General features: G+C 40.9%; 1 protein-coding gene across 1 annotated transcript in view; it reads right to left on the bottom strand.

The window, feature by feature from the left end:
* The window catches only part of ITGA1 (integrin subunit alpha 1), a 110,470-nt gene extending 101,264 nt beyond the window's left edge, over positions 1-9,206 (bottom strand). The window contains exon 1 of the mRNA XM_024210125.2: positions 8,948-9,206. Coding sequence (XP_024065893.1) covers positions 8,948-9,011 — 64 coding nt within the window. The 5' untranslated portion in view covers positions 9,012-9,206. The remainder of the gene's footprint in view (positions 1-8,947) is intronic.
* Between the last annotated feature and the right edge of the window lie 3,655 nt (positions 9,207-12,861).

Raw genomic sequence — 12,861 nt, 5'->3', positions numbered from 1 at the left:
GGTTTGGCTGCTACCGAGTTAAGGGCGGCGGTCGCGGCACAGACAGAAGCGGGATCAGGGTGGCGCACGTGGCCCTATCGCCGCTGTTCTGAGGGGGGCTGTGCTTGCCCGTCAGGCAGCTCCTGACCCAGCGCGTCCCCCTAGCCCGGTCCCAGCCCCGCGTGTGACCCAGCGCGTCCCCCCAGCCCGTACTTCCAGCCTACCCTGCCCGCAGCCCCGCGTGTGACCCAGCGCAGCCGCCGCCCTGCCGCCTCCTGCCCCTGAGTAGTTGCTGGCTCAGTCAGGGCTGGCCCCGCGGGCCGTGCGCGGGCTGCGGTACCTGGTGGAGGGAGCATCTCCCGCTGGAGCCTCTCTCGCCCTGCCTGGGTGCACGGCCTTGCTCTGTTCCACTTCCCTTTGGCACAAAGCTAGAGTAACACCTTGGTCAGTCGGGCCCACAAGCATAGCCACTGACTCTTCCATTTAATAGTGATTAGTAACAATACCTACATTTTATACAGTGCTTACTATCAATAGCTCTCGAAGCACTTTACAAAGGAGGTTAGTATCATTTCACAGATGGGGAAACTGAGGTGCAGAGAAGTGATTTGCCCAAGGTTACTCAGTAGTTCAGTGGCAGAGCACCCAAGGCTCCTGAGTGCAGTTCTTGGGCTCCCACAAGCTGCCAATATTACAGTCCCCACAACAAGCCAAATTTGAAGACTAAGTAAGGTAAATATGAAGCTAGATTTATGGCTTGTGTTACACAGGAGGTCAGATGACATGATCACACTGGTTCCTTCTGGCCTCAGAATCTATGAGAGAAAGATGAAACCATGTCTTGGGAAATGTTAAAAAGCAACATTGTGCCTACTAGAGCAGTGGTTTTCAATCTTTTTTCATATGTGATCCCCTAAAACTTTTCCAATGGAGATGGGACCCCTTTGGAAATCTTAGATATAGTCTGTAGACCCCCCTAGCAGTCTACAGGTTGAAAGCCATTGAGCTGGAGGAAGCAAGATAAACTATATTAAGTGCAGATCATTCACATAAGAACTCCTCTGTGAATAAAATGTCAGGGTTAGTAGCAGTTAGTTTTTATTTTCTGGCTGTCTTGGTTCTCTCCTTGTGTGTATGCATAGTGTAGCAATATATATATATATATTGAACAAGTTGCAGAATTGGGGTGTTTTTTAAACAGTAGTATTGGGAAAAAATATAAGGAACTTTTTCCTAGCATAGAATTAAGTACATTTTAAAAAAATTCTATGTATATCTTGAATTCTAAAGGTTGTTATGATATAGGCAATCAAATGGACTCAAGTATTTGAGAAACTCAGGCCCTGAGACACTGGACGTACTCAGCCCTCATTTAAGGCCTTGTGTACATGGAAAATGGAATTGAAATTAGAGGTGCAGTTTGTACTTTCAGGTATTTCAGTGCAAGTCTGAGTAGAAAACTCTTATTTTGGAATAGTTTGTTTATATTAAAAAAATAACTCTTAGCAAGTCACAAGACCAGTTACACAAAAAGGGTAGAGGTCTGGATCCTTTGAAAAAAGGAAACTGAGAAGCAACCACAGTAAATCAGAGAAACCTGGAAGGAACAGAAAGGAAAGATGTAACAATGATTGCTAGTATCTCTGTGGACAACAACCATCCAAGAAGTGAGGGGACAGGAAAGGCTCTCAGTTTCTCCCTCTTTGTACCTGCTAGTGGAGGGGATTACCTGTTGCACCCCTCTAATGGGGTAGCAGGGAGCATACTACTTCTGTGCATTTGGGAGGTCTGGGGCTATGCTTGATAGACACAATGGAGTCAAAACATTAGTTTAATCTTCAAAAGGAGCAGTTAATGCTGAAAGTGTAATTAAAACCAGAAACTGAAAGGGCATATAAATGAATCAGGTTGTCTTTTCGTGTTACTAATCTTTTCCTGTTCTGTCAAAAGCAGGCATGGAAGCATCTAACAATAAAGTTTGAAAACCATAAGATATTTGGAAGAAAAATATCAGAGGTACAAGAATTGGGGAGACAGCTAATCCAACACAAAATAAGCGATATGGACAGGCTCTAATTGATATTCTTCCATCCCTATGATTTCTTATGTTCTTGTAATCTAGATTTATATTGATACAATGAACAGATAGATAATACTAGAGAACAGATACTTTTTTTTGTCGTGGGGAAAGCATAGTCCGCATCCACTCTGAGGCTTATGTTATGTGATATTGTATGTGCATCTAGTGGCTAACATAACAGTGCACAGTCAATGCTCTTATAGAAGCCACAGTATATGTATACTAAAGCAATATTGATAGTAAGAATATGGGCCAGAATTTTCAAACCTGTGCTCCTAAAATTAGGCTCCTAAATTACGCATTCTGAGCATCTGCATAAATATTAAAGAATCAAGTTAAATATTTTAAGAATTAAACTAATACAGCTTCAAAGGACAACCAAACACATTTTAGCCTCTTTTGTCAACTTCAGATATTCTACCAACATCTAAAGTTAGCCAGTCATATGTCACTATTCACTTGTTCCAAGATCTTTGTGATAAATACTAATGCTCTCATTATTTAATTAAAAAATTAATAACATCACTGAAGAACAGAAAAGGATCAAACTGCTAGGTCCCATATTCTACAAATCTTTACTCACCTGAATAGTCCTATAGAAGCAAAGGGGACAACATGCGTGAGTAAGGGTTACTTCCCTAGGTAGATTTTGGAAGTGCTCTAAACAAGTATTGTTCCAGATGATTGAAGGGTAGCAAATATTGTATTTGTGTATAAAATGGTTCTGGGGGGTATTACAGACCAGGAAGCCTTACCCTGTACCTGGCAAATTGGATAAACAATTGAAAATCAAATAATAAAACACTTGAAGAACATGATATGATAGCATCTAGCCAACAGGGTTTCTGCTAAGGAAAATAATGTCTCATTAATCTCTTAGAATGCATCATTAAAGTAGTAGATAAAGAAAAACCACTTGACAATTTATTTAGATGTATCAAAAGACTTTTATCAGGGTCCCTCAGAAAAGACTATTGGAGAAGTTAAGTAGTCATGGGATGGGTGGTGAAGTAATGTCATCGATCAAAAACTGGCTAGAAGACAAAAAGTAGGATTAAAAGGTCAATTTTCATCATAGCAAAAAGTGAATAGCCGGGTGCCTCAAGGTTCTGTACTAGGTCCAGTGTTGTTTACTATATTTATTAAGACCCTGGAAAAGATAGGGTGACTAGTGAGGTGGAAATATTTGCAAATGACGCAAAGTTATTTAGGTTAGATCAGGACCAGAGGGGACTATGAGAAACTTCACAGAGATGAATGGGCAACGTGATGGCAAATGGAGTTTGATGTTGACAAATGCAAAGTAATACAAGTGCAGGAGACAGTGTAAACTACTGCACTTTAGAAGGTTCTAACTTAAATGTATCAACTCAGGAAAGGATGCTGGGTATCACTGTATACATCTCAATGTGTAGCTGCAGTCAAAAATGCAAATTATGTTAGGTTGCATAAGGAATGGCGGGGGTTGGGGGGGAGAACAATAGAGAAAGTATTTTAAGCCCTTTATATAAATCAATGGTGCAGAGAAGAGTTATGAGAATTACTAAGAGGCATGGAAAAACTCATGTGAAGAGAGATTGAAATGAATGGAATTATTTAATTTAGAACTGAGATAAATCAGAGGAGATGTGCTAGAAGTATATAAAATAATGAACAGTGCTTCATTTCTCCCTGTCTCCTGATACGAAAGCAAGGGAACATGTAATGAAATAAAAAAGTGGCAAATTCAGAACTGATAAAAAGAAACATTTTTTTCACGCAACACATAGTTAGACTGAAACTCTCTGCTCCTGAAAGTCTTTGAGGCCAAGAATTTAGAAGGATTCAAAAAGGGATTGGATGTTTATACATATCAGAATCTCCAGAGTTATCATAAGGAATAGCAAAAATTCTGAAAGGTTTGTTAAACCTCATGCTTCAAGGTTTAAGCCAATCTCTATTAGAGCTCAGGATGAGACCTAATGGGGGGCAGATTATCCCAAATCTGCTGCTGTGGAGTTCTTACACCCTCTGAAGCATCTAGTGCTGGCTGCTGTTGGAGAAAAATACTGGACTAGATGGACCTCATTTCTGATTTGGTATTACAGTTCCTAAGTTCCTAAGACTGAGTCCTAAGTATCACACAAAGGCAAAGGATACTATTTAATGGGGTTTATGAATAAGAGGCCTAATGTTCCATTCTGTAAACACTTACATACATGCTTAACTATTAGCATGTGTAATCCCATGCAAGTTAATGGGACTACTCACAGGTGTAAAGTTAAGCACAGACGTAACTGTTAGGATTGGGTCTTATATTTGTTCATTCTTTTCAATTACAAAATTGTACAATCTAGGTGGGGGTTGTGTTCAGTTTTTCTTTAGGAGTTTCCTCCCACCTTTTTCTAATATTTATGGGATATCCATTTTCCTGAACCTGGAGGAGAGTTTCTCATTTCCCTTGCATTGCAGGTTGGATATTGCTTCTCGTTTTCACTTTTAAAAATGCTTCTATATTTTAGCATAACACCTTGTGGGGGCTTTAAATGCTTCAGCTAGCCAATTATTTATCCAACATATTGGAGTAGGGAATATTTTGCTGATTTTTGTGACACATTTTTCAGACATTGCTTTTGGCAGCTTGTGACAAGTCAGGTTCCCTCCTCTGAAGCTGCAGAGGCTCCTGTGCAGTTGAATTGGTGCGGTTCCACTGTGCCAGAGAAGGGCTGGATATAGGAACCCAGGTAGCGGGTGTGCACCCTTTGCATGGTTCTGAGCCCTGCTTGGCATGAGGGCCCTGAGCAGCATGCCACAGAGAATATGGTGGGGCAAGGCATGTGTGTCCTTCCACCCCTCACCTCCAGAACTAGGTGAAAGCCCTGCAGAGGTCACCTCAATCACTGGGAGTTGAGTGACCATGCAAAAAAGTGCTTTTTAAAAATCAAGTTAGGCGACTTGAGTTAATTAACACAATTTGAAACACCCCAAGCATTTAGTTTAACATCTTTACAATCGTAACAGCTGATTGTTTTGAAACCTAAAGAGGCTCCACAACTGCGCTGTGGTTGAGGGAAGAAAATTTCTTCCTTCTCTAACACTCTGCATCTCCTCAGCACATGGCCAGTTACACTCTTTGTGCTGCTTAAGATAAACACAATTTCAAATGCGACTCATGCTGTTCTCAAGTAAAATTAGCTATAAGTAGTACTTAACTAACAAGTGTAAAAGGATTTTATACTTTCTTCTTGCTGCATAAATGTAAGTCTTCTCTTTTATTTGACAGCTCAACTATATGCATTATTATACATTTTCAAATTAGAGATCTTTCCTTTACTCTTTGGGTCCAGTCCTGTAATCTTTACTCAGACCAGCAGTCCCACTGATGTCAACGGAACTGCTGCATCTTAAAGGACGGGAAAAGGGCTTAATATCTCTAAATAATAGATAAATACTCAGTTCATGCAAGTTTTGACCTGTTCTGTGTGTCAAAACTAAACAAGATTGCTACGTTTCATAGTGACTACAAGAGAGATTGCAACTCAACACATACAGTAATCAACTTCTGTTGTGCAGTGGAGAGAAGCAGACATTTCTAGGGACACTGGATTCTTTTTTCAAGCAAAAAACTGAAAACTTTATACAAATTAGGAACAATGATCCACAACTACGTTTATAGCGATCTTAAACTATAATTAGCCCATCTACAATTAAAGAGACATTGCCAATTTACGTCATATTTCTATCTGAAAATGTTGTGCCTATTCTTAAAATAATCATCATCTCAGGTTACTATAACGGAAAAAAATATTTTGCTATGTATTTCCAATGTATTTATTTTTTGCATTTGACAATTATCAGATTCACTGTTGTCCCATAGAGATCCCAATCCTGCAAATAGTTAAGCATTTGAGTAACTTTTTTACGTGAGTAATCCCATTAAAGTCAATGGGCCAGATCCTCACCTGATTTAAATTTTGAAGACCTATGACAGTTTACATAACTGAGGATCTGGTCTCTTGCAACTACTTGCTTGTGTAAAATTAAGCACAAGCATAATGCCTCTAGAATTGAACTCAATCATTTAAACAGTTTCTGTTATTTGTGTAGGTCTTTTTTGTGGCTGACATGGGAGAGAACATTATTTTTTTTTAATAGGAAATTGTGATTGTAAAACCACATAAACTGGCAGGGAGACTAAAGAGCAGGACAAAAATTGACAAGTATTTTACCTGAAACTACTTTTAACTGATTTAAAAAAACAAACAAACTAGATTTCAAGTTGAGAGTAAAAAGAACGAGGAGTACTTGTGGCACCTTAGAGACTAACAAATTTATTTGAGCATAAGCTTTCATGGGCTAAAGCCCTCTTCATCAGATGCATGCAGTGGAAAATACAGTAGGAAGATATATATAGACTATCAGGGTTGGGAGGGACCTCAGGAGGTCATCTAGTCCAACCCCCTGCTCAAAGCAGGACCAATCCCCAGATAGATTTTTACCCCAGTTCCCTAAATGGCCCCCTCAAGGATTGAACACTCAACTCTGGGTTTAGCAGGCCAATGCTCAAACCACTGAGCAGAGAACATGAAAAAATAGGGGTTGCCATACCAACTCTGAGACTAATCGATTAAGGTGGGCTATTATCAGCAGGAGAATAATAATGATAATAGCCCACCTTAATCAATTAGTCTCATTAGAGTTGGTATGGCAACCCCCATTTTTTCATGTTCATATAGCGTGTGTTAACATGATTTTCTAAAGTTTCCTCTTTATGATTAGATAATATCTTGTTTGCAGTTGGGTCACCCAGTTCTCCTTAGTCAAACCAAAGTTGCACCATCAACTTGTTTTTCATTGCTTATCTTAGATCAGAACCTGTACGAAGAGTAGCTGGCTAAAGCAGACTCTTTAGGCAAGACTGAGGTGACACTGGTAGGAAGAAGGGTTGTGACCAATGTATTTTTGGATTTGTGAGCTTATAATAGAATATATGGAGCTATACCTATCTCATAGAGCTGGAAGGGACTCTGAAAGGTCATTGAGTCCAGCCCGCTGCCTTCACTAGCAGGACCAAGTACTGATTTTGCCCCAGATCCCTAAGTGGCCCCCTCAAGAATTGAATTTACAAGCCTGGGTTTAGAAGGCCAACGTGCAAACCACTGAGCTATCCCTCTCCCCTAGCTTGTAACAGCCTAGAACAAGACAGAGGGGTCTGAATGGGAAAGAGGCCTCTGAATGCAAAAAGCTATGGGGAGAGCAGCTGAGAAATGATAGGACAGGAATTGTTACGGACAAGAGGAAAAGAACAGAGAGGTAGTGAAGGGGTAAGAAAAGAAGGGATGGAATAGTTTTTAGCTTGTCTAGTTAGATTGTAAATTCTTCTGAGTAGGGACTATCTGCTACTCTGTGTTTTCACTTCTACTCTGTGTAGCCCATTCTTGGTTGGTCCTTAGGCACTACCATAATAAACATGGTTAATAAATAATAATACATTAATGTGCCCGTGAAGAGAGAGAGCTCCAGTAGAGAGAAGGCTCAGGGGCTATGTAGAAACAGATTGAGAGTGAGCGAGGGTGAAAGTTGAGGAAGCCTCATTGTTTTGATATTAAAATAATCTCTGTATACAATGTTGTTATAATTGTCAGATAAAAGTTAGGCAATTAAAGTTAAGATAATCGCACTATTAATTTGTCCACATTGCACATACATGAAAGAACTTTAACTTTTGCAGTTCTTGACTTCATTTAAATTTGCACTTTTCTTGCTGAATCATCTGTAGCCAGTACAAGTGTTAACTTTTCAATTCCGATGGAAAAGGAGTCCAGAGATAAGTGTTTCAGACTGCTGCAGCTGCGTATCCTCCCTCCATCACTTGCACAAAACCAAGTACAGTATAAGGATTTGGAAAAGGATCATATAATAATAGTTTAGGAGATAATTATAATAATGTGATATACATTTGCAAAGTGCTACCTGTCAACTGCCTGATAAACCTAGATTACTACACTTGTTCAGGTTTCTACATGAATCTCGCTTCAGAACAATCCCAAAGTGAAGAAGAGTTACAAAATACTTTCAACAATATAAATGATCTTATCCTTTCCCTGACTCCCCATTTGGATGATTTATATAAAGCTTATTTCTTCTTGCTTATTGGTTAATTTCAGACTTTATCAGCTCAATTGTTTTGGCTTGCTCACATTGTAAGAAAACTACCCCAGAGAGCCAAATTCCACAGTTGTGTGAATGTTTGCACTTCCTCAACTCATTTCCATTTCCTTGAATTTTCTCTCTCCAAATACAAATGCTTTAGCCACAAATCCCCCAACATATCAGAAATTGTTGTCCATACAGTACTTGAATTGCTCCCCCCCCATTTTTGTGCAAAACAAAAGAAATCCCCAACAGCATTAAGTCCTTAAATGGAAATACTACATGCTTAATGGGCTGAGCTATCGTCCCTGTAACATTTTTTTATGTCGTCCACAGTCTGAACAGTTAACATTGCCCTTTGCAGTCGACCATATCAGAAACCAAGAAAAAAAGTTCACACTCATAAATGTTGTTCCTGCATACCCCACCCTTCACCCAGCAGCTTCTACTTGTATTGTTCTCGTCTCCCATCCCTCCTGCTTTTTGAGTATTTTCCTTAGATCCTAGGGTATAAAGGAGACTAACGCCCAGCGAGGAAAAGTTTCTTAAAAACCCACTCCCAAGAGCTGTTTTAAATCGGGGCACTCTGAGCGGAGTGAAGTTTCTAGGGATGATGGATGCAGAGATTTGAAGCGACTCTGGGATGCCATATCCTGAGAGATTCATCCTCCCCAAGAAGGGAGCCTCCCTGCAGAGGAGCGAGACTTGGCAGATCTGGGTCTTCAGAGAAGAGGGAAAGAGAGAGAGTTCTCTCACCTGTCAGAATCCCGCATGGGACAGCGACACCTGGGCTTCTGCTACGGAGGGGCTGGGAGCCCATGGCTGCAGTGACAAGGATAGCCCGTGAAGGAGGACAGGGCCGGGGGGCAGCAGATCCCCTGGGTAGCTCGGTCGTTCACACGGTGCCTGTTAGGGAGAAGAGCTCAGTGCGCTGCAACTGCCTCTGGTCCCCTCTGCATCTGCAAGAGCAGCAGCCGGGCTAGGCATTTCCTGTTTGTTGTTTCAATCCCTTCAAGTTTTCTCTTCACATCAAGATGAGTTGCCCCCCTCCCCGACACACACTCCCTCCCCCCTAACCCCAAACGGTCTCTGAGCCTTTGAAACCCCCGCGTGGCAGGATCCCAGAGCTGAGAAACATGTACAAATAAAGTCAGATCTCAGTGTTTAGGCTAAAGTCTGCAGGGAGCAAAGCAAACCTTAAAGGGACATATGCACTTTTATAATTCCTGGGTGTCTCCTACCGGACAACCCCCACCCAGGATGGGAGTGGGAGGGCAGTAGGAGAGAGCTGGATGTCCGGCTCTGGATTACAACTGGCGTGTCATTGTTCTCGTGCCCCTTCCTCCTCTCAGCATATGAAACAAATCAAAGCGATGAAGAGAAGTGCGTTAAATCCAGATTACAAGATACTTCCAGTCTGAGAGTGGCTTTTGTTGGGCTAGTTTTATTTCACTTACATCACTCTTTAAAAATGTGTATGTGCTGTATCAGAGTCCTAAAGCCAGTCACTTGCTTGTAGGAGAAAATCGGGGAAATTTTCCCCTCCTCCACCAAACTACGAGTTGCTGAGATCTAAATTATCAACGGCTTCCCAGACAGAGGATACATGCATTTCCTCCATGCTCTCTTCTGTATTTGCATGTGCTTTGCATTATCATTAAAGCACAAGACAAAAATTAGCTCTGCCCACAACTTCCAAACTCTTTGTGTGCTCCCTTCCATTCTCCCTCAGGAATTTCACAAATTAATCACTGAATAAACCCTCTGAATAAAGCTGAGCTAACTTCAGGGTGAGCAGTGACTATGTTCAGGATATTTTAAACTCACTGCAAATGTGCCTGGCAATATTTTTTCTTTTCTAATGTTCCAGAGATGTATCCAGTTTGTGTTATATTCCTTTCAAAACAATTGATCTGAGATTCATCTTTGAACATACTACCAAGTTATTGTATTACTCTGCAAAACAAAGGAAATTGAGATGGTGCATTGCTGCACTATGGCAAGAAAATAGAGTTCAAAACACTATCTCAAGTACTTAGAGACTGTGGGTCATTACTGAATTCTCCTCCCCTTTTTGAACTGGAGCCAGGATTTCAGTGAATTTTTTTCAGTTCCTCTGAGGCTAATAAAATAAGGCGACTAATGACCATTAGCCATAGTTAAAATGTGTTTTCTATTTCTGCCTTAAGTGTTATGAGAACACCTGAACATAATTCCTTTATGTAAAGTCTGTAGAAATACAGATTTTCAGAAGACTGAACATATTTAGAGCTGAATTTATCAATGCGGGTCTGATCCTGTGAAAATTTGTGCATGTGCTTAACTTTGCATATTGAGTAGTCCTGTTTACTTCAATGCGACTACTCTCAGTTCATAAAGTTTAGCAAGTATATAAGTCTTTGCAGGATCCGGACCTTAGATACTGTTGGTGCCCATGTAAGAAGCCAAATATAACTTTCTCCAGATATAAAAGTTATGCATAAAATCAAACCAAACCAATGCTAATCTCGAGCAATAAAAAGAGTGAGTTTATGCAAAAGTTATGATAAGTTAGTATTTTTCCTAATGAAATCTTACAAATGTCTGATTGCATCTTATCAATTAGAAGAGCTCAGTGTTCTGCATGTTTTCTGCAAGACAAATATTTACCTTTTAAAGATCTTTTTTATTGACTTCTTATCTTTACACATAAACAAAGTAACTGTGGGGGAGCATCTCTCATTTTTACAGTATATCAAAATATTTATTTGTATTGTATAACTAACTGTTCCAGGCACAATTCTCAAGAAAGAAAGAAAAATATACAAGAAAAAGAAGCCATTTCAATTATTTCTATACTACATCTGTGATCTTCTGTACACATGTGGAAAATATACATACTGGCTGGGAGTAAGACTAACTCCTTGGGATTAGAAATAACCCTGATGATAAGGTTATTCATAATTGCCTATGAATTATTATCATCAGTATTTATTTGTATTGTGGTAGCATCCAAAGTATCTCATAAGGGCTACTGTCAGTGATAGCAAAAAGAACGAGGAGTACTTGTGACACCTTAGAGACTAACAAATTTATTTAAGCATAAGCTTTCATGGGCTAAAACCCACTTCATCAGATGCATGCAGTGGAAAATACAGTAGGAAGATATATATACACACACACACACAGAGAACATGAAAAAATGGGTGTTGCCATACCAACTATAATGAGAGTCATCAGTTAAGGTGGGCTATTGTCAGCAGGAGAAAAAAAAAACTTTTGTAGTGATAATCAGGTGTGAGTAACAGTAGGGGGAATAGTTCTACTTTGTGTAATGATCCATCCATGCCCAGTCTTTTTTTTTCAAGCCCAATTTAATGATGTCTAGTTTGCAAATTAATTCTAATTCAGCAGTTTCTTGTTGGAGTCTGTTTTTGAAGTTTTTTTGTTGTAGTATTGCCACTTTTACGTCTGTAATTGAGCGACCAGGGAGATTGAAGTGTTCTCTGACTGGTTTTTGAATGTTATAATTCTTGATGTCCGATTTGTGTCCATTTATTCTTTTGCACAGAGACTGTCCGGTTTGGCCAATGTACATGGCAGAGGGGCATTGCTGGCATATATCACATTGGTAGATGTGCAGGTGAACGAGCCTCTGATAGTGTGGCTGATGTGGTTAGGTCCTATGATGGTGTCCCCTGAATAGATATGTGGACAGAGTTGGCAATGGGCTTTGTTGCAAGGATAGGTTCCTGGGTTAGTGTTTTTGTTGTGTGGTGTGTGGTTGCTGGTGAGTATTTGCTTCAGGTTGGGGGTAAGCAAGGACTGGCCTGTCTCCCAAGATCTGTGAGAGTGAGGGATCGTCCTTCAGGATAGGTTGTAGATCCTTGATGATGTGCTGGAGAGGTTTTAGTTGGGGGCTGAAGTGAAGAAACAGATTGACAGAGCCAGAAGGGTACCCAGAAGTCACCTACTACAGGACAGGCCCAAAAAAGAAAGTAACAGAACGCCACTAGCCGTCACTTTCAGCCCCATGAGGGCAACAAAAGGGTCCAACACCCAGAAGCACCTTAAGGCTGCCCTTCCTGGGCCACTTCCTACCACCCCTCTATTGTCCCTGTTCACATGGTGGCTCTTCATGGCCAGGCAGGGAAGGGTAATTTTCTCCCTCTGGAAGGGGCGGCTGCCTTCTCTCATGCCTTGGCCCTCTAGCCAGGTTAGTTCCAAATCTCTCCTCTTCAGGGGTAGCCCATAAACAAAAGAAGAATAATTAATACAAATAAACTGAGTCCAGATGATAGAGAGGGGGGAAATGCCTCCCTCAGTCTCAGGGTATACCTGAAGCAGGTCCTCCCTTCCCTCAGAGAAGGATCTTTAGGCAGTTGTTGTAGGGAGAGATCCTGCCTTCCCTCAGTTCTTCTCTCAGGTGCTGCAAGTTGCAGGTCTGCTCTCTTCCCTCTTGTGCCCCCAAGTGAGCTGTTCTGCTCCCTTTTGACTCCTCCTTCAGCCTGTGCACCTCTTGCACATGTGGTGGGGCAGAGCAGGCTGAGCCCAGAGCAGCTCCCTAACCCCTTGTTGACCTATGTGGGGTTTGTGTACCCATCACAGCTAGGTAATTTTTTTATATCAGAACACCACCCTATCAAATGCTGACAGGTTCAGTAGATCAGAGTAGCACAGAAAAAAAACCC

This window comes from Terrapene carolina, unplaced genomic scaffold (genome assembly GCF_002925995.2).
Source record: "Terrapene carolina triunguis isolate 2854851 unplaced genomic scaffold, T_m_triunguis-2.0 Scaffold69, whole genome shotgun sequence".
NCBI classification, from domain to species: Eukaryota; Metazoa; Chordata; order Testudines; family Emydidae; genus Terrapene; species Terrapene triunguis.
Note: the sequence above shows the minus strand (reverse complement) of the source record. Positions and strands in the feature narration are given on the sequence as shown.